This window comes from Argopecten irradians, chromosome 7, assembly GCF_041381155.1.
Source record: "Argopecten irradians isolate NY chromosome 7, Ai_NY, whole genome shotgun sequence".
NCBI lineage: Eukaryota > Metazoa > Mollusca > Bivalvia > Pectinida > Pectinidae > Argopecten > Argopecten irradians.
This window is the reverse complement of record NC_091140.1, coordinates 7,010,442-7,030,888: the sequence shown is the minus strand read 5'-3', so window position 1 is coordinate 7,030,888 and position 20,447 is coordinate 7,010,442. Positions and strand designations below refer to the sequence as shown.

The 20,447-nt window shown below is 38.1% G+C and overlaps 1 protein-coding gene across 1 annotated transcript in view; it reads right to left on the bottom strand.

Moving 5' to 3' along the window:
- LOC138327419 (gamma-aminobutyric acid type B receptor subunit 2-like) overlaps positions 1–20,447 on the bottom strand; it is a 48,439-nt gene that overhangs the window by 11,581 nt on the left and 16,411 nt on the right. Inside the window, exons 2-8 of the mRNA XM_069273489.1 lie at positions 16,738–16,875; positions 12,779–12,949; positions 12,415–12,525; positions 12,199–12,264; positions 9,976–10,167; positions 9,346–9,570; positions 8,893–8,953 (exon numbers count right to left, since the gene is read on the bottom strand). Of these exons, the coding sequence (XP_069129590.1) occupies positions 8,893–8,953; positions 9,346–9,570; positions 9,976–10,167; positions 12,199–12,264; positions 12,415–12,525; positions 12,779–12,949; positions 16,738–16,875 (964 nt within the window). The remainder of the gene's footprint in view (positions 1–8,892; positions 8,954–9,345; positions 9,571–9,975; positions 10,168–12,198; positions 12,265–12,414; positions 12,526–12,778; positions 12,950–16,737; positions 16,876–20,447) is intronic.

Below are 20,447 nucleotides of genomic sequence, written 5' to 3'. Positions count from 1 at the left end.
CACTGTAATGTGCTAAGTTTGGTCAGAACGTCATGTGTCTCTACAGTATTGTGTTCAGAACGTCACTGTACCTGTGTTATAGTACTGTGTTCAGAACGTCACTGTAACTGTGCTACAGTGTTGTGTTCAGAACGTCACTGTAACTGTGCTACAGTGTTGTGTTCAGAACGTCACTGTAACTGTGCTACAATATTGTGTTCAGAACGTCACTGTAACTGTGCTACAGTGTTGTGTTCAGAACGTCACTGTAACTGTGCTACAGTATTGTGTTCAGAACGTCACTGTAACTGTGCTACAGTATTGTGTTCAGAACGTCACTGTAACTGTGCTACAGTTTGTGATCAGAACGTCACTGTAACTGTGCTACAGTGTTGTGTTCAGAACGTCACTGTAACTGTGCTACAGTATTGTGATCAGAACGTCACTGTAACTGTGCTACAGTTTGTGATCAGAACGTCACTGTAACTGTGCTACAGTGTTTGTGTTCAGAACGTCACTGTAACTGTGCTACAGTGTTGTGTTCAGAACGTCACTGTAACTGTGCTACAGTGTTGTGTTCAGAACGTCACTGTAACTGTGCTACAGTATTGTGTTCAGAACGTCACTGTAACTGTGCTACAGTATTGTGTTCAGAACGTCACTGTAACTGTGCTGTAAATTGTGTTCAGAACGTCACTGTAACTGTGCTACAATATTGTGTTCAGAACGTCACTGTAACTGTGCTACTATATTGTGATCAGAACGTCACTGTAACTGTGCTACAGTATTGTGTTCAGAACGTCACTGTAACTGTGCTACAGTGTTGTGTTCAGAACGTCACTGTAACTGTGCTACAGTATTGTGTTCAGAACGTCACTGTAACTGTGCTACAATATTGTGATCAGAACGTCACTGTAACTGTGCTACAGTGTTGTGTTCAGAACGTCACTGTAACTGTGCTACAGTGTTGTGTTCAGAACGTCACTGTAACTGTGCTACAGTGTTGTGTTCAGAACGTCACTGTAACTGTGCTACAGTATTGTGTTCAGAACGTCACTGTAACTGTGCTACATGTTGTGTTCAGAACGTCACTGTAACTGTGCTACAGTTTGTGTTCAGAACGTCACTGTAACTGTGCTACAGTATTGTGTTCAGAACGTCACTGTAACTGTGCTACAGTATTGTGTTCAGAACGTCACTGTAACTGTGCTACAGTTTGTGTTCAGAACGTCACTGTAACTGTGCTACAGTGTGTGTTCAGAACGTCACTGTAACTGTGCTACAGTATTGTTCAGAACGTCACTGTAACTGTGCTACAGTATTGTGTTCAGAACGTCACTGTAACTGTGCTACAGTATTGTGTTCAGAACGTCACTGTAACTGTGCTACAGTGTTGTGTTCAGAACGTCACTGTAACTGTGCTACAGTGTTGTGTTCAGAACGTCACTGTAACTGTGCTGTGTGTCAGAACGTCACTGTAACTGTGCTACAGTTTGTGATTCAGAACGTCACTGTAACTGTGCTACAGTATTGTGTTCAGAACGTCACTGTAACTGTGCTACAGTGTTGTGTTCAGAACGTCACTGTAACTGTGCTACAGTGTTGTGTTCAGAACGTCACTGTAACTGTGCTACAGTGTTGTGATCAGAACGTCACTGTAACTGTGCTACAGTGTTGTGTTCAGAACGTCACTGTAACTGTGCTACAGTGTTGTGTTCAGAACGTCACTGTAACTGTGCTACAGTATTGTGTTCAGAACGTCACTGTAACTGTGCTACAGTGTTGTGTTCAGAACGTCACTGTAACTGTGCTACAGTGTTGTGATCAGAACGTCACTGTAACTGTGCTACAGTGTTGTGTTCAGAACGTCACTGTAACTGTGCTACAGTATTGTGTTCAGAACGTCACTGTAACTGTGCTACATATTGTGATCAGAACGTCACTGTAACTGTGCTACAGTGTTGTGTTCAGAACGTCACTGTAACTGTGCTACAGTATTGTGTTCAGAACGTCACTGTAACTGTGCTACAATATTGTGTTCAGAACGTCACTGTAACTGTGCTACAGTGTTGTGTTCAGAACGTCACTGTAACTGTGCTACAGTGTTGTGTTCAGAACGTCACTGTAACTGTGCTACAGTATTGTGTTCAGAACGTCACTGTAACTGTGCTACAGTATTGTGTTCAGAACGTCACTGTAACTGTGCTACAGTGTTGTGTTCAGAACGTCACTGTAACTGTGCTACAGTGTTGTGTTCAGAACGTCACTGTAACTGTGCTACAGTATTGTGTTCAGAACGTCACTGTAACTGTGCTACAGTGTTGTGATCAGAACGTCACTGTAACTGTGCTACAGTATTGTGTTCAGAACGTCACTGTAACTGTGCTACAGTGTTGTGTTCAGAACGTCACTGTAACTGTGCTACAGTATTGTGTTCAGAACGTCACTGTAACTGTGCTACAGTATTGTGTTCAGAACGTCACTGTAACTGTGCTACAGTGTTGTGTTCAGAACGTCACTGTAACTGTGCTACAGTGTTGTGTTCAGAACGTCACTGTAACTGTGCTACAGTATTGTGTTCAGAACGTCACTGTAACTGTGCTACAGTGTTGTGTTCAGAACGTCACTGTAACTGTGCTACAGTATTGTGTTCAGAACGTCACTGTAACTGTGCTACAGTATTGTGATCAGAACGTCACTGTAACTGTGCTACAGTGTTGTGTTCAGAACGTCACTGTAACTGTGCTACAGTATTGTGTTCAGAACGTCACTGTAACTGTGCTACAGTGTTGTGTTCAGAACGTCACTGTAACTGTGCTACAGTATTGTGTTCAGAACGTCACTGTAACTGTGCTACAGTATTGTGTTCAGAACGTCACTGTAACTGTGCTACAGTATTGTGTTCAGAACGTCACTGTAACTGTGCTACAGTGTTGTGTTCAGAACGTCACTGTAACTGTGCTTACAGTATTATGATCAGAACGTCACTGTAACTGTGCTACATTGTTGTGTTCAGAACGTCACTGTAACTGTGCTACAGTAATGTGTTTCAGAACGTCACTGTAACTGTGCTACAGTATTGTGTTCAGAACGTCACTGTAACTGTGCTACAGTATTGTGTTCAGAACGTCACTGTAACTGTGCTACAGTTGTAGTGTTCAGAACGTCACTGTAACTGTGCTACAGTTATTGTGTCAGAACGTCACTGTAACTGTGCTACAGTATTGTGTTCAGAACGTCACTGTAACTGTGCTACAGTATTGTGTTCAGAACGTCACTGTACCTGTGCTATAGTACTGTGTTCAGAACGTCACTGTAACTGTGCTACAGTGTTGTGTTCAGAACGTCAGTGTAAATTTGCTACAGTTTGTGTTCAGAACGTCACTGTAACTGTGCTACAGTGTTGTGTCAGAACGTCACTGTAACTGTGCTACAGTGTTGTGTTCAGAACGTCACTGTAACTGTGCTACAGTGTTGTGTTCAGAACGTCACTGTAACTGTGCTACAGTTTGTTGTCAAACGTCACTAACGATGAAACGTCACTGTAACTGTGCTACAGTATTGTGTTCAGAACGTCACTGTAACTGTGCTACAGTGTTGTGTCAGAACGTCACTGTAACTGTGCTACAGTATTGTGATCAGAACGTCACTGTAACTGTGCTACAGTGTTGTGTTCAGAACGTCACTGTAACTGTGCTACAGTTTGTGTTCAGAACGTCACTGTAACTGTGCTACAGTGTTGTGTTCAGAACGTTACTGTAACTGTGCTACATTGTTGTGTTCAGAACGTCACTGTAACTGTGCTACAGTACTGTGTTCAGAACGTCACTGTAACTGTGCTACAGTATTGTGTTCAGAACGTCACTGTAACTGTGCTACAGTATTGTGTTCAGAACGTCACTGTACATGTAACTGTGTACAGTATTGTGATCAGAACGTCACTGTAACTGTGCTACAGTGTTGTGTTCAGAACGTCACTGTAACTGTGCTACAGTATGTGTTCAGAACGTCACTGTAACTGTGCTACAGTATGTGTGTTCAGAACGTCACTGTAACTGTGCTACAGTATTGTGTTCAGAACGTCACTGTAACTGTGCTACAGTGTTGTGTTCAGAACGTCACTGTAACTGTGCTACAATATTGTGTTCAGAACGTCACTGTAACTGTGCTACAGTATTGTGTTCAGAACGTCACTGTAACTGTGCTACAGTATTGTGTTCAGAACGTCACTGTAACTGTGCTACAGTATTGTGTTCAGAACGTCACTGTAACTGTGCTACAGTGTATTGTGTTCAGAACGTCACTGTAACTGTGCTACAGTATTGTGTTCAGAACGTCACTGTAACTGTGCTACAATATTGTGATCAGAACGTCACTGTAACTGTGCTACAGTGTTGTGTTCAGAACGTCACTGTAACTGTGCTACAGTGTTGTGTTCAGAACGTCACTGTAACTGTGCTACAGTATTGTGTTCAGAACGTCACTGTAACTGTGCTACAGTATTGTGTTCAGAACGTCACTGTAACTGTGCTACAGTGTTGTGTTCAGAACGTCACTGTAACTGTGCTACAGTAATGTGTTCAGAACGTCACTGTAACTGTGCTACAGTATTGTGTTCAGAACGTCACTGTAACTGTGCTACAGTGTTGTGTTCAGAACGTCACTGTAACTGTGCTACAGTGTATTGTGTTCAGAACGTCACTGTAACTGTGCTACAGTGTTGTGTTCAGAACGTCACTGTAACTGTGCTACAGTGTTGTGTTCAGAACGTCACTGTAACTGTGCTACAGTGTTGTGTTCAGAACGTCACTGTAACTGTGCTACAATATTGTGTTCAGAACGTCACTGTAACTGTGCTACAGTATTGTGTTCAGAACGTCACTGTAACTGTGCTACAGTATTGTGTTCTACAGTATTGTGTTCAGAACGTCACTGTAACTGTGCTACAGTATTGTGTTCAGAACGTCACTGTAACTGTGCTACAGTGTTGTGTTCAGAACGTCACTGTAACTGTGCTACAGTGTTGTGTTCAGAACGTCAATGTAACTGTGCTACAGTATTGTGTTCAGAACGTCACTGTAACTGTGCTATAGTGTTGTGTTCAGAATGTCAGAACGTCACTGTAACTGTGCTACAGTGTTGTGTTCAGAACGTCACTGTAACTGTGCTACAGTGTTGTGTTCAGAACGTCACTGTAACTGTGCTACAGTGTTGTGATCAGAACGTCACTGTAACTGTGCTACAGTATTGTGATCAGAACGTCACTGTAACTGTGCTACAGTGTTGTGTTCAGAACGTCACTGTAACTGTGCTACAGTGTTGTGTTCAGAACGTCACTGTAACTGTGCTACAGTGTTGTGTTCAGAACGTCACTGTAACTGTGCTACAGTATTGTGTTCAGAACGTCACTGTAACTGTGCTACAGTATTGTGTCAGACGTATTGAACTGTGTCATCAAACGTCATGTAACTGTGCTACAGTATTGTGTCAGAACGTCACTGAACTGTGCTACAGTTTGTGTCAGAACGTCACTGTAACTGTGCTACAGTGTTGTGTTCAGAACGTCACTGTAACTGTGCTACAGTGTTGTGTTCAGAACGTCACTGTAACTGTGCTACAGTATTGTGTTCAGAACGTCACTGTAACTGTGCTAAGTGTTGTGTTCAGAACGTCACTGTACCTGTGCTACAGTGTTGTGTTCAGAACGTCACTGTACCTGTGCTATAGTGCTGTGTTCAGAACGTCACTGTAACTGTGCTACAGTGTTGTGTTCAGAACGTCACTGTACCTGTGCTACAGCGTTGTGTTCAGAACGTCACTGTAACTGTGCTACAGTATTATGTTCAGAACGTCAAAGTAACTGTGCTACAGTGTTGTGTTCAGAACGTCACTGTAACTGTGCTACAGTATTGTGTTCAGAACGTCACTGTAACTGTGCTACAGTGTTGTGTTCAGAACGTCACTGTAACTGTGCTACAGTGTTGTGTTCAGAACGTCACTGTAACTGTGCTACAGTGTTGGTGTTCAGACCGTCACTGTAACTGTGCTAAAGTATTGTGTTCAGAACGTCACTGTACATGTAACTGTGCCACAGTGTTGTGTTCAGAACGTCAATGTAACTGTGCTACAGTGTTGTGTTCAGAACGTAACTGTACCTGTGCTACAGCGTTGTGTTCAGAACGTCACTGTAACTGTGCTACAGTGTTGTGTTCAGAACGTCACTGTAACTGTGCTACAGTGTTGTGTTCAGAACGTCACTGTAACTGTGCTACAGTACCATCATCAGAACGTCACTGTAACTGTGCTACATTGTTGTGTTCAGAACGTCACTGTAACTGTGCTACAGTATTGTGTTCAGAACGTCACTGTAACTGTGCTACAGTGTTGTGTTCAGAACGTCACTGTAACTGTGCTACAGTGTTGTGTTCAGAACGTCACTGTAACTGTGCTACAGTATTGTGTTCAGAACGTCACTGTAACTGTGCTACAGTGTTGTGTTCAGAACGTCACTGTAACTGTGCTACAGTATTGTGTTCAGAACGTCACTGTAACTGTGCTACAGTGTTGTGTTCAGAACGTCACTGTAACTGTGCTACAGTGTTGTGTTCAGAACGTCACTGTAACTGTGCTACAGTATTGTGTTCAGAACGTCACTGTAACTGTGCTACAGTATTGTGTTCAGAACGTCACTGTAACTGTGCTACAGTGTTGTGTTCAGAACGTCACTGTAACTGTGCTACAGTGTTGTGTTCAGAACGTCACTGTAACTGTGCTACAGTGTTGTGTTCAGAACGTCACTGTAACTGTGCTACAGTTTGTGTTCAGAACGTCACTGTAACTGTGCTACAGTATTGTGTTCAGAACGTCACTGTAACTGTGCTACAGTGTTGTGTTCAGAACGTCACTGTAACTGTGCTACTGTGCATGTAAATGTGCTACAGTATTATGACAGAACGTCACTGTAACTGTGCTACAGTTTTGTGTTCAGAACGCCATTGTAACTGTGTAAGTAACTAAATCTGTACGTAATGTAACTGTGCTACAGTGTTGTGTTCAGAACGTCACTGTAACTGTGCTACAATATTGTGTGTCAGAACGTCACTGTAACTGTGCTACAGTGTTGTGATCAGAACGTCACTGTAACTGTGCTACAGTGTTGTGTTCAGAACGTCACTGTAACTGTGCTACAGTTTGTGATCAGAACGTCACTGTAACTGTGCTACAGTATTGTGATCAGAACGTCACTGTAACTGTGCTACAGTATTGTGTTCAGAACGTCACTGTAACTGTGCTACAGTGTTGTGTTCAGAACGTCACTGTAACTGTGCTACATATTGTGATCAGAACGTCACTGTAACTGTGCTACAGTATTGTGTTCAGAACGTCACTGTAACTGTGCTACAGTGTTGTGTTCAGAACGTCACTGTAACTGTGCTACAGTGTTGTGTTCAGAACGTCACTGTAACTGTGCTACAGTGTTGTGTTCAGAACGTCACTGTAACTGTGCTACAGTATTGTGTTCAGAACGTCACTGTAACTGTGCTACAGTGTTGTGTTCAGAACGTCACTGTAACTGTGCTACAGTGTTGTGTTCAGAACGTCACTGTAACTGTGCTACAGTATTGTGTTCAGAACGTCACTGTAACTGTGCTACAATATTGTGATCAGAACGTCACTGTAACTGTGCTACAGTGTTGTGTTCAGAACGTCACTGTAACTGTGCTACAGTGTTGTGTTCAGAACGTCACTGTAACTGTGCTAACAGTGTTGTGATCAGAACGTCACTGTAACTGTGCTACAGTATTGTGTTCAGAACGTCACTGTACCTGTGCTACAGTGTTGTGTTCAGAACGTCACTGTAACTGTGCTATAGTATTGTGTTCAGAACGTCACGGTAACTGTGCTACAGTGTTGTGTTCAGAACGTCAATGTAACTGTGCTACAGTGTTGTGTTCAGAACGTCATTGTAACTGTGCTACAGTGTTGTGTTCAGAACGTCATTGTAACTGTGCTACAGTATTGTGTTCAGACCGTCACTGTAACTGTGCTAAAGTATTGTGTTCAGAACGTCACTGTACATGTAACTGTGCCACAGTGTTGTGTTCAGAACGTCAGTGTAACTGTGCTACAGTGTTGTGTTCAGAACGTAACTGTACCTGTGCTACAGCGTTGTGTTCAGAACGTCACTGTAACTGTGCTACAGTATTGTGTTCAGAACGTCACTGTAACTGTGCTACAGTATTGTGTTCAGAACGTCACTGTAACTGTGCTACAGTATTGTGTTCAGAACGTCACTGTAACTGTGCTACAGTATTATGTTCAGAACGTCACTGTACCTGTGCTACAGCGTTGTGTTCAGAACGTCATTGTAACTGTGCTACAGTATTGTGTTCAGAACGTCACTGTAACTGTGCTACAGTGTTGTGTTCAGAACGTCACTGTAACTGTGCTACAGTATTATGTTCAGAACGTCACTGTACCTGTGCTACAGTATTATGTTCAGAACGTCACTGTACCTGTGCTACAGTGTTGTGTTCAGAACGTCAAAGTAACTGTGCCACAGTATTATGTTCAGAACGTCACTGTAACTGTGCTACAGTGTTGTATTCAGAACGTCACTGTAACTGCTACAGTATTGTGTCTGTGTTAGGCAGTGCCATTTCAGAATTCCTTATTTGTTCATTTGATCAATAAACGAGATCAGAATCTTTGTTATTGATATAAGTGCATCATATTTTCAATTACATTTAACATGATGAATTGGATTATATTACGACAGCGTAAATTTCCTGAAATCTGCTTTGTCAATCCCATTAGGAGCTATTCACAGATATCTCTATAATGCTAGCCTACGTGACATGGAAAACGTTAACATAACCAATAATTATAAAAATGAAATGTTACTTCACAAACCTTGGTTTTGCTTGACCACTGCTAAGCCCCGTCGGTCGGGTCCTTGAAATGAGACAGGTCCCTGTAGACAGTTTATGTTATTATGTAAAATATAAAGTGTCATGTTTCATTCCTTATATAATGTATAGGGGCTATTGCGTTTTAACATTCCATGGAATATAGTTTTGAGATCCTCTAAATAACGCTAGACTTTTGAAACATCATCCCAATACAATGCAGAATTTGATTTACGATATTGACATTTCTGTATCAACTTTTAATCGCGAAATTGCCATTGAATTTAGAATACTATAATATAAATTCTAACGCTTTTTGGGTTATGCTGCCTTTGTAACAATTTGAACGTTAAGTTCTCTATATCAACATCAAATAAATATTTACCAAATCGAGCACGTATATAAAAATAAACGTTATCGATATATATAGTTTACATATCACACGTATGATACTAACAGATAAACCGTCAAACGTTAGGTCCTCTAGGGTCTCCATCATCTCTTTGACCAGCCCCTGGGAGTCATCATAAGGTACACTGGTAAACTGACGATAGGAGTCCCGCAGGAGTCCACGTAAGGTCAAGGCCACTGTCCATACAGTATCATAGGCACTGGTAGCATAAGGACTCATTGGTGTCGTACCATTTAGTGAAAGGTAGTCTCTTTGGAAATCGTCAAACGTCTACAATAAAATCAAAATTTTACGGTTGTGAACCTGTGCTGTGAAGATATTAGATATTATCTTTTTTAAGAATATATACAGTTTTTTTATATATATTTTTGGTTCTATTATGAAATATATTACTTTCATGAAACCACGAATACAAATATTGATCTTATTAACGTTTGCACGAAATAATTCTAAATACACATACCTTATTGGTCAAGTGCTTACTACGGTTTTTAAGGTTTAACACAGCGTGATGTGTGAAAAATCCAATTCGCTACAAAGATAATTTTTATCTAATGGTTGACTTTGTACATGTATATAAAGTTGACTCTACATACAAATCGTATTTTCCATCTTTAATATACAAGACAGGTAGCGTATAGAGTCAGTAAGCATTATGACCTGATGACAACTCACAATATTTGCTACTGACATTCCCTTCCCGTATTTGAATGTATTAAAACTAGCCACAGTGAAATATCCCTCCGCGACAGAACGTAGATCTTCCTGTGAACAATCGGTGTCGTTGGCCATCGTCCACCATTGCTCTACAAAGTCCCCAATGATCAGCCACACATACCGAGCACCGTACAATTTAAGTCGGTGTGCCTGTCGAACACAACAATAGAGTTTTGATGGGTTTTGTTTTGCTTCTGGACATCATCATAAATAAGGGACATCTAGATAATCCCTGGCAATATGAGTTTTCATATGTAGTTAATGATTAGGGTCTGCATACTGAAATTTCCATTTAATGATAGATCACCCAAACTACTACATTGAATACTAACAGGAAAGTAGACAATCTCTTACATAATAAAAAAAATCCATATCTTGACAGATTAAAATCACAATCAAGCCGAAAAAATCTCATTCGTAGTCGATGTTTCCAATATTAGTAAATAAAATGTTTAACTTGGAAATAACATGACATGAAGTTTTGTGTGAAAAACCTTCACGTTACATACTTAATATCCAACGTCAACTACAAATGTACACAAGAAATAAATTGAATATAAATAAATAATTAATTGAATAAATATTATTTGAATATAAGCTGTGCTAGAACCAGTAGTAAATCGCTGTGCGTTTCATGCGTAAAGTACAACTACAATTTAGCTACATGATTTTGATGTACTAGTTCCTCACAGATCGTGTCAGGTCAAACGCTGAAATACAAATTGTATTGAAAAGAGTTATTCGAAACGCGTCTTACGCATTTAAGTATTCTTGGTTAATTTTGGATTAAACTTACAACTCAAATATTCTACGATTTCTCGAGTTTAAATACAGATTGATGTTCAGTCCCGGGCCCACTTTTCCTAAATGATGACAGACGAACGCAAATACTGCACTTTTAAAAACAAAATCAAACTGGCAAACTAAATAAGTAAAGCTTGATCGTTACGGAAGTCGTAATCAGGCAATAAAGCCGCTGTGGTATTATTGTGTTGTGGTGGACTTCGCTGACAGACGTGTGATTAAACATCAGGATATATTGTAATAGATAAACACTATTACCATACAAGTACAATAGTGTTTAGCAAACAACGCTTCACTGTCTACCTTCAGTTACGTCTCATTGTAAAGCCATGAACACTTCATTGAATGTACTCTTGTCCAGTTTTTATTTAGATAGATTTGTTATTGCCGGTTGAAATATGAATATTAACTACCCAGCTAGAATATAATTTAAATCTGTACCCACTGAAGTGTAAAGAGTATTACAGAAAATTCTTTGGCAAGATGGCGTCCAGAAAAATGTAACAATTATACGATCTGCTCTTGTGGACCATCGCAAATTGTGTAGTAAGTGTAAATAAAAAATAAATCAAACTAAAAACTATTTAATGTGTAAAATCATTTGGTGTGATGATATCGTGTGTTATTTCATATGTTTTTACAGATAGAAATGATTATATCTATCATAAAACATTTATTATTTGTTTTAAAAAAAAATCACTCTTCTGCTAAACTAATAACAAATCTTTTTCTTTTTCAGAAGACTCTGCGCAGTGTTTGTACTTTAAAGAACATTAATGGGACACCAAATAAACGTCACCAGTTCACAAGTACTTCGTTATAACGTGACCAAACAAAGAATTTTATTATAACACTCAAAGCACACACAAAATCGAGAGGTTTCAAACTATTTTAATGCAGCTCGTGTCAATATTAAACATTTACGTGTCATCCCATTCTGTAACAGTTCATTATTTGAAGATGAACAATTCTCTGTACTTTATCGGGTTAACTTTTCGTTTTTAGCGGCTTTTGAAGCCATTCAGTGGCTAATGTCGACTGTATAATAAGGCCGGAAACCTTATAAAACAAGTGTAAGATTGACAATGTATTACAGATTTAACAGTTTGCGTCACTTACACTGTGTTATTTATTTTAGATTATATTTAAAGTGAAGATCGGTGATCAATCCTCATAATAATGGGTCTAAAATCGAATCTTCAGGATAACTAATGTAGAACTGAACCCTCTCCATTACCATTACATACGTTTTTATAATTAGGATTGGTGCTATTATATCAAAATACGTACCAACGATTACATGAGATAGGCATCGCTGTGCATCATTATAGAAAGATATTTAAATTATCTAAAATTTGGGGGAAAATAAAAACAAACCTCACACAACACTTGCCTCGCAGCAGGCTCAGAAAAGGCTCCGATTATTATCCTTGAGTCCGAGTCCTGAGGTGTTAAAGAAAACATAATCATTGAAAATGAAATGATAAAACATTATATACATGTATGTCTTGATATGATGATCAAATGCGTCAAATACTGCAATACTATTCCATTAATTGTGACTTATCATTTGATTACTCTTAAATTACCTACTTTGAGAGATTTCATCTTGGTTGCAATCTCCCCTGCCTTCGTACCAAATGACTCTGTGGCCTTGACTGATATGTTGTGACGTTCTAAGAATGGTGTTAGTTCTGCCATCGCCTATACAGAAATATAACAATACAGCTCATTTTAATTCGTCTAGAGATAATTCCTAATTCCGACAACAAAATCATAATTCGTATTAATTTTTAAATCGTGGATGCTTCTTTTCCCAAACACTGATGACGTCTGAAGTGCAATTATCAATGACTAACATGTACAAAACATTTTCTTTCGTTAATTCTTCAATACTAGGTGATTGTATTCTAAAAGAAGATCTGTGGGTTTATGATGTAATGTCTGTGCAATTTACCAGATAGAACTCCTCTTTGTTTTCGAAGACAGTTGCTACAGTGCTCCAGCGGAAATGCTGTAAGAAGAGCGCCCGTGCGGGGTTGTTAGCGGCATCCGTAGGGGCCAGTCGGAAGAAGGTTTTGTATTTCTCTCGTTCACTTAAGGCAGGTGACGTCGATGCATATGACACCTTACAAACAAAGAGAATGCTTTCCTTAATGATTGTAAATTAACACGTAAAACTAATGATTGTTTATCGTCAGGTGTTGTTTCACCATTTCGATACGCATTAGAAAATGAAATGTATCGCGTCGCACGTATAACCAGCACTTCGGCACTCCTCGGTACCAATCACAATACACCACATGGTGTCGGCCTGTCTCCTACAGCATGTGTTCTATCGATAACGTCAATAATAGGTTTGTAACGAATGTAATGAAAAACCATTACTGACTATTTTTTTAATAAAAGTGTGTCGTTCACTCATGATTGAAAGTTATCCTTCTATGTCTGTGTTTTGAGTTCGATTCCTAAGTGATAACATGACCGGTTATTGACCTTATATCACTAGTTTACTCTCAACACTCAGGGTTGCTCCGTATCCTACTCATTACACGTTCTTAAATGGTGTAACAAAAAAACAAATGGCTGATACAGCGATGCATGGCACAGGAATGTATTCAATATCACATACGCATCACTTCGCTAATATTATTTAACACTTATTATTCAAATAAACAAATGTATGCGCCATCTTTATTCACTGCTGTAATTTATACCTATTTGTCTCCTAATTATGTAAATCAGCGTTCCTAACCGAAGAGTCGGAGCTTACGTATCCTTCCGCGGCGGTGTGATCAGGTTATCAGGCGTCTGTCTGCTATGAATAATTCAATTAAGGCAATCCTTTCGTTAAGGCGATGAGGACGAAATTAGAGGACTACTCGCTAATTGATGGAGAAATGTTTTCCTATCACTGCAGCCCTGATTAACAATCTGACATTTGAATAACTAAAGTTTACTTTTGTTTATTTCTGCTGCTCGGTGATAAACAACTATTGCCTAACGCTGTTATATTCTGTTACACTCAATAAAATAGTGTTTTTTTTCAAATCCCCCTTCCTTAGAGTGTATATCATAGTGCCACTAATGCTCATCCTTTCAAATACAGCTCCGTCGACGGGTTGTAAATGACATTGTAGCGTATGTTTTACGATATCATAAAACTTTACACTTGAGGTATTGAGCGAAAAATAACAAGGGTCAATGTTTCTTCTATGTTTGTATTTAGGGAAAGTTATATAAGTCTTGAAATTGACTGAATAATTACAACATGCATCACCAATGAGATGACTTTGTAAAATGAGTTAATAGTACCTGAATATTGGTAAAAGGTATGATAACGATCTTTTGGGAACTACACATGCTGTGATTCGTCTTGACACATTTTTACATTTACCTTCATATTCCATTTAGTAAACGATATTTTAAAGTTCTACTTCATCTGTAAATTGTTTGCATTCATTTAAACACCTCTGACACTGCACATACTTCAATTACGGTTACTTTTCACACTGCACATTAGTCAGGACACAAAATACGTATGTCGTATATAGGGGCGGTATTTCCCAAAAAAATATACATAATTTATGTAAAATGCATATTATGTGAATAGATCAAACGGCGGTTGGCTAACGATGTCAAAATATTGTTTGTAGAAATATATATCAACCAGATAAAGCAAGCATAACTAGCAACAGATTCCTTAAATGTCATAAAGAACTGAACTGACCTAATATGGTAAAATGGAATATTTCAAAAGTACTCGTAACCAATCGACCTCAGACAGGGTTCATGGTAATTTAAAATAAACTGTAATGGAACATCAAATCTTATAAAAAGTGTTAACAGTATTAGATCAGAACCTGAAGCGATTCTTTCAACATTTATAAAACCTGTCATATGGAATGTCTCAATTGTGAAGTTTATCCTTTTATTAAAAAGTAAAATGATATTTCGTCTACTTAGCCCAATTTGATTACGGAATGTCCCCTGTCATTAACCGACCCTTATAGCACAATAACCACCCCCATGGTCGCCTGATACGCAGCAGTTATTGCTGTATCAGTGGTTTACCAATTATCCCGGAAGACGACAGTATATTTGTACAAGTGATAGCCTTCATTTGCAGTATTACACTGATCTAATATTATCATAACAATTCCTTACACGAACTGTGTGACGAGGATGGCTCGGTTTACTCTCCACATTGACTGCTCCCTGAAGCTTTGTTTTATAACTTCTTTCTTTAACGTATATAGTAAACACCTTGTATCTTGAACATAGCATTTTCATTTCAAATTTGATTGCAGGGATTTTTTTCATTATTCCAATGCCGCTTACTTAATTTTCAAAGAACAAATTAATTGCAAACGTTTTTTCTGTATTCCTATTTAATATCGGCCCACGCATTAAAATCGATGCTTTAATTGTTAATTTCCATTCCAAACATTACGTGTTTATATTTCTGGTACTGGAGATATTTTAATTTACATTAATGCGTTAAATATATCTCTCACATTACGCTATATCCAATCAGCGTGTTAATCGTATTTGCAGGAGTAGGTCACGTGGAATAAACACGTTGATGGAATACTACGGTGAAGTTAAGCGGGAAATGTCTCCCTTTCCTGGTAACTAAGCTGCAGTCTGGCTGCCAGGAGCATTACCCAAACTCGTGGGGCCGGTTGGTCAGGCATACTACAAGGAGGCCACATCTGTATATATTGATAATATTGCTACTCAATGATGTGAACTAAAAGGGAAATCAACATAGTAGCTTCATCAAAAACTAGTCCGGGTGAGATTGGACGTCTATACTTAGACTCCGGTATGGTTTGTTAGTCGTCTGACGTGCAGCCTTCTCCTTAATGGAATCAATGTTTGTAGGTATTGGTTGATAGGGTAGCGCCATTCTCAATTTTATTTTCTCACTCCGAAATAAGTTTAAATTGTGCGCATATCCCCCCTCTGTATCGCATAGTTGACAATAACTACTTTTTAGAATCTAGTTTCGAGGTTAACTTGATATCAAGGAAATACATTCGTGTTATATCCAGGAAATAATTAGATGTATAGATTATGGATCGTAACGTTACCTACATTTAATATACGTAACGTGTAAATTCGGAATGATGTGTTTTATTCAATAAAACACTAAAATTACTTATTTATCTGTGTTGCTGTCTGGGAAAGTATTTGTGAATGGTGGCGGCCCGATCTAAATCAATATAAAGTTCAATTTCGTTCTGTGTTAAACATCTATCACTCAAAACTAATCCTGACTTTCACTTAGATTTAATTTCTCGTGCGCTACCAGGAGTGGCCACGAGGTGGGTTTTCTGTTCGGATGGCTGTAACACAGAATTTACTCTTTTAAAGAAATGTTAAACGGACAAACTTGGCCTAGTTTGTGGATGATTTGTAATAGTTCTTTTGAGAAGAGACCAATGAAGGCCTCCGCTCTTTCCTTCTTAGCATTGGTTTTGCGCGCACCAGTGTGCTGCCTAATGTCTCTATAGACAGCTGTAATGATACAACGTTTTGCTGAAAGATGCATGCATTTATGTTCTGTTCAAGTCAGAGAACAAATCACCCTCGATACTCCAGGGGTAACTATCCTTGTCGTTGAATCCACACCTGGTCTACGTCATAGTTAAATTCATGGAATGATGTGTGAATACAAATAAGACAGGTAGTTTAACCGTTAAAACAGACGGTACACTCTCTGTTATCTTCAAAGGTCTCGCTGTAGGCATGTGGTGGGTCCATTTGTCTTACAAGTTTGCTATGGCAAATTCTAGGCGTGGAGGTAACGACAGTGATAGTAATCCCTGGAAAATCAAGAATTAGCAGCATTTAGAAATGGGGGTCATTTCACTTGTTAAGTTGTCTTTCTGACTACTTCGTACAACTTACAAGAATAAGGTTCCAATAAGGCACAATTTCAGCTAGAGTTTCGGTTACTTCCGAGCATGCGCTGCCGATGACCATAAGAATTCTGGGACGTCGGTATATCAGGTCGTAAAAGGCGTCTGTTCCTACTCCAGGATCACACTGTTAACAAAGAAGATTAAACCGATATATCTACAGGTAAATACATAGTCATGCCACATCTTTATCAAAGTCCGAAACATTCTTATATACATAAGTTGTCAAGACACGACATTGGATACCCCTATACTATAATACAATATTGATATTGGATTAAATCTGGTCATTTATTTATACTTAAAGAAAAATTTTTATAGCATTTCTTCATTACGCTAAAAAAGTGTTATTTTCAGTGTTCGATGACAACGTTCCAGAAAATTATTGCGGGGGGGGATCAGTACTATTAAAGTCAGCATTCTTAATCTGTTTTTACTTTAGACTCGTCATGTTAAAACAATGTCAATATTGTAACGTCATTATTGAATCATGAAATCAATCCAGTAATCAACATTTCAACAACGTATTTAACAAAGCCGCAGCCTGTCAATAAAATAGCAACTGCAAACAGTGGTCAAATTAGCCTCTGTCTCAATGAGGTTAGGAATTTGTTTTCATCCTGCCCTCAACATGTTATTCCTTTTAAATTCATCATATCACAATCACCTAATATCAACGGAATAAATAACAGCTTGTGCCTAATCGTGTTAGAGATGGATTTAGGGGGATTTAAATATGTTGAAACACTTAACAAGATCACTTGCTAACAAGCAATACACAATTGTAATTTAACGGATATTTATCCCCATGGGATCCTTTTTAGTTCTAACACCATGTCATAAAAAGTTATTTTGTCAACAGACTTCTGTATAATACCTGCAGACATTTAGGGGATAAATTGCCATCTCCCTTTGATCGTTGGGATGTGGTGTTGCGGGATGGTATAAACATGTTGTATAAAGTCAGTGGAGACACAGCAGTGTGAATCTCGATAGCGTTTCGTAACACGATAAATATATCCTATGATGATGGAATATGTAGGTTAGCTCTAGAATCACTGATGACGCTGGTGGCCTGGGAAATGAGGAATGGGATGCTAGGTTGTCACAGTCAGCCTACTGTTGCCTTACATGTAGTTTATATTACACACCTGGGTTCTATATTCCTTGTTACAATAGTGTATATGCACGCACTATAACCGATAAGGAAACAATGCACGATGCACTTTTACCAACACATATTTTTATAAATACACCAATGGTGGTTTAATCATGTATTTCCGTATTTTTTGTTAATGTTAATTGATAAAAAAAATAGTGAAACTGTTTAGAAAAAAAGGTTTGTTTGTAGTTCCTCTCTAGAAAGTGTTTATTTTTTCAAGATCGAACATCCTTCTACTTATGTGACAAACCAACGACAATGTAATTATTTTTATTAGCCTTACGGAATTAATTGAAAGTACATACCAGTTGGATCATCTCGTGTGTCGGTATAAGGATTTAGCGGAGGGTAGTAATGACTTAAAACTGTGCCTTATGTAAAAATGAAAGGGCAGCAAGCGATGTATTTAATATATAAAGCATTCCCTGCAGTTTGATTCTGATCTTTTTATTTATATCTATATCAAACAAACTGCGTTAGCTGACAAAAATTAACCATTTGGATAGAATTCTGTTGTTGTGGAATTGCACCACACAATTCTGAGTGTACTTTAAATACACCGTGGTTCATAATTAAAGTACAGTCAGGTAGTCATGTCGTGTACTGTTTTATCTTTATTACATGATATCTGATCAAATTAAGCCTTATAAAACATTCACTATAGGTAATTTATTCAATATTCCAAATTTTGTTCGCAACTCTTTTTCCTTCGAAATGATTAATATCGTTATATCATAGAAGTGACGTTAGAAATGGCGACGTCATTTTATTTCCCTTTATGGTTTTTTTAAGTAATTTTTAAGCCAATGAAAATGCTCTTTGCATGCAGGATTGAATTATTTATAATTGTTATAGCTTGCGTATTGTTGTTTATAATAACGGATCAGTGTTAAATGTCATTGCTCAACTACCTCATCTTGAAGAGCGCAATGCGAAGAGCATATAATCCGTAACATAGTATGCATATACCACCATTTATTCATGACGACATTTTTAGGTATACTCTTTAGGTCTATAATTAGTTTTGTGCAAGTGGAGCCTGATCGCCTACAAAATAAGAGTAAGTATGCACACAAATAAAATGATGTAATATTATGTACTATTATCTTAGATGATGATAAGAGATAAGCGATAATCATAATCACATATTGTATCTATTGGTATAGATGGTAAGATACACATGCTATTTATTAAATAATTCCTAGATAAAATACATGGATTAATGACCTTCCAATACCACCAAGAAATGTCCTGAAAGTGAGCTATCAAGCAAGTCACGTGCGCTCGTGATGTTGACGGATGGACATGTCACGAGAAGAGCCAATTAAGTTCCATGTCAGAATCCATATCAGAGAATTGCTGGGATGGAAAGCATCTGATAACGTCAAATTTAGTTTATTTCTGATCTTTTGCCTGAACTGTCTCCGTCATTGTAGAGTTATACAGCCACGTAAAATGTGAAATATTCTGTAATGAGTATTTGTGGTGTTGGAGATTTCTATGTATGATTTACTTGCTGCTTTCATCTGGATAATACGCAGATTACTATTAATTGAATAAAGTACATTATATTTTGCCATATACGCCAAATAGACAGCAGTTGAAAATATGATTCTAAAGTGCATATTATTCAGCAAAGTTATTTCTTTCTTTCAACTCTACATGTTGATCACATGTAAATTATTCATCCTGTTATATAGCATGCTTGATATGCACTGAGACTGCACTGTTTGATAATGATCTCTTGCACTTTGTTAAAACATTTAGCGGATACATTAAGACCGGAAGAGCACCAATGTTGTTTTAAAACTGATAACTGAGGCGATTCAATTGAAACATTACTTTAATCCTTTAAAAAAAGATAAGCATGTTGCTAATGTAATTTAGGTTGCTAATACTCTGAAAGTGACATTTTGTTCTTCCAAATCTTTGTTTATAATAAAAGCAATTGGCATTAAAATGTTATATTTCATTTTTTAAGAAAATGATTATGTGTTCTAGCATATAAAATCAGTGGATGGAAACTGTGCCTGTGACGTCATAAATGTGTCGTGGTTTTTATCAAGTGACAATATTCACACATTGAGTGTCTTTAGGCGGATGTCTGTAGACCATCCCTAAGTGTGGTGTTATTGGGTGCCATTAATACTAAGTTATTATCTAACGTTACTTTATAACAAAACTGTCATTCTTACTAAATACTATAACACATGGTTAATCTCCTCGGTTATTTGGACCTTTTTAGTTAGTGTATGGGAGACAATATTCCGTTCTTTATATACAGTGTATTTGTGGCCGATGAGATATACGAAATCAACGATAATTTAATTTTACTTATATGATAATAACATAACGAACATTTGGTTTGGTCAATATGGTGTTGAACCGGCCTGGATGAAATGAAAATAATGATCTGGAACTTTGCTATTACACATTAGTAAACCAGTATTTCAACCCCAACATGGGTATATGAAGGATGGCAACCATAGTAAGTGAAATCCAAAGTTCCTCTATCGAACAGTATTCGTACATCATTA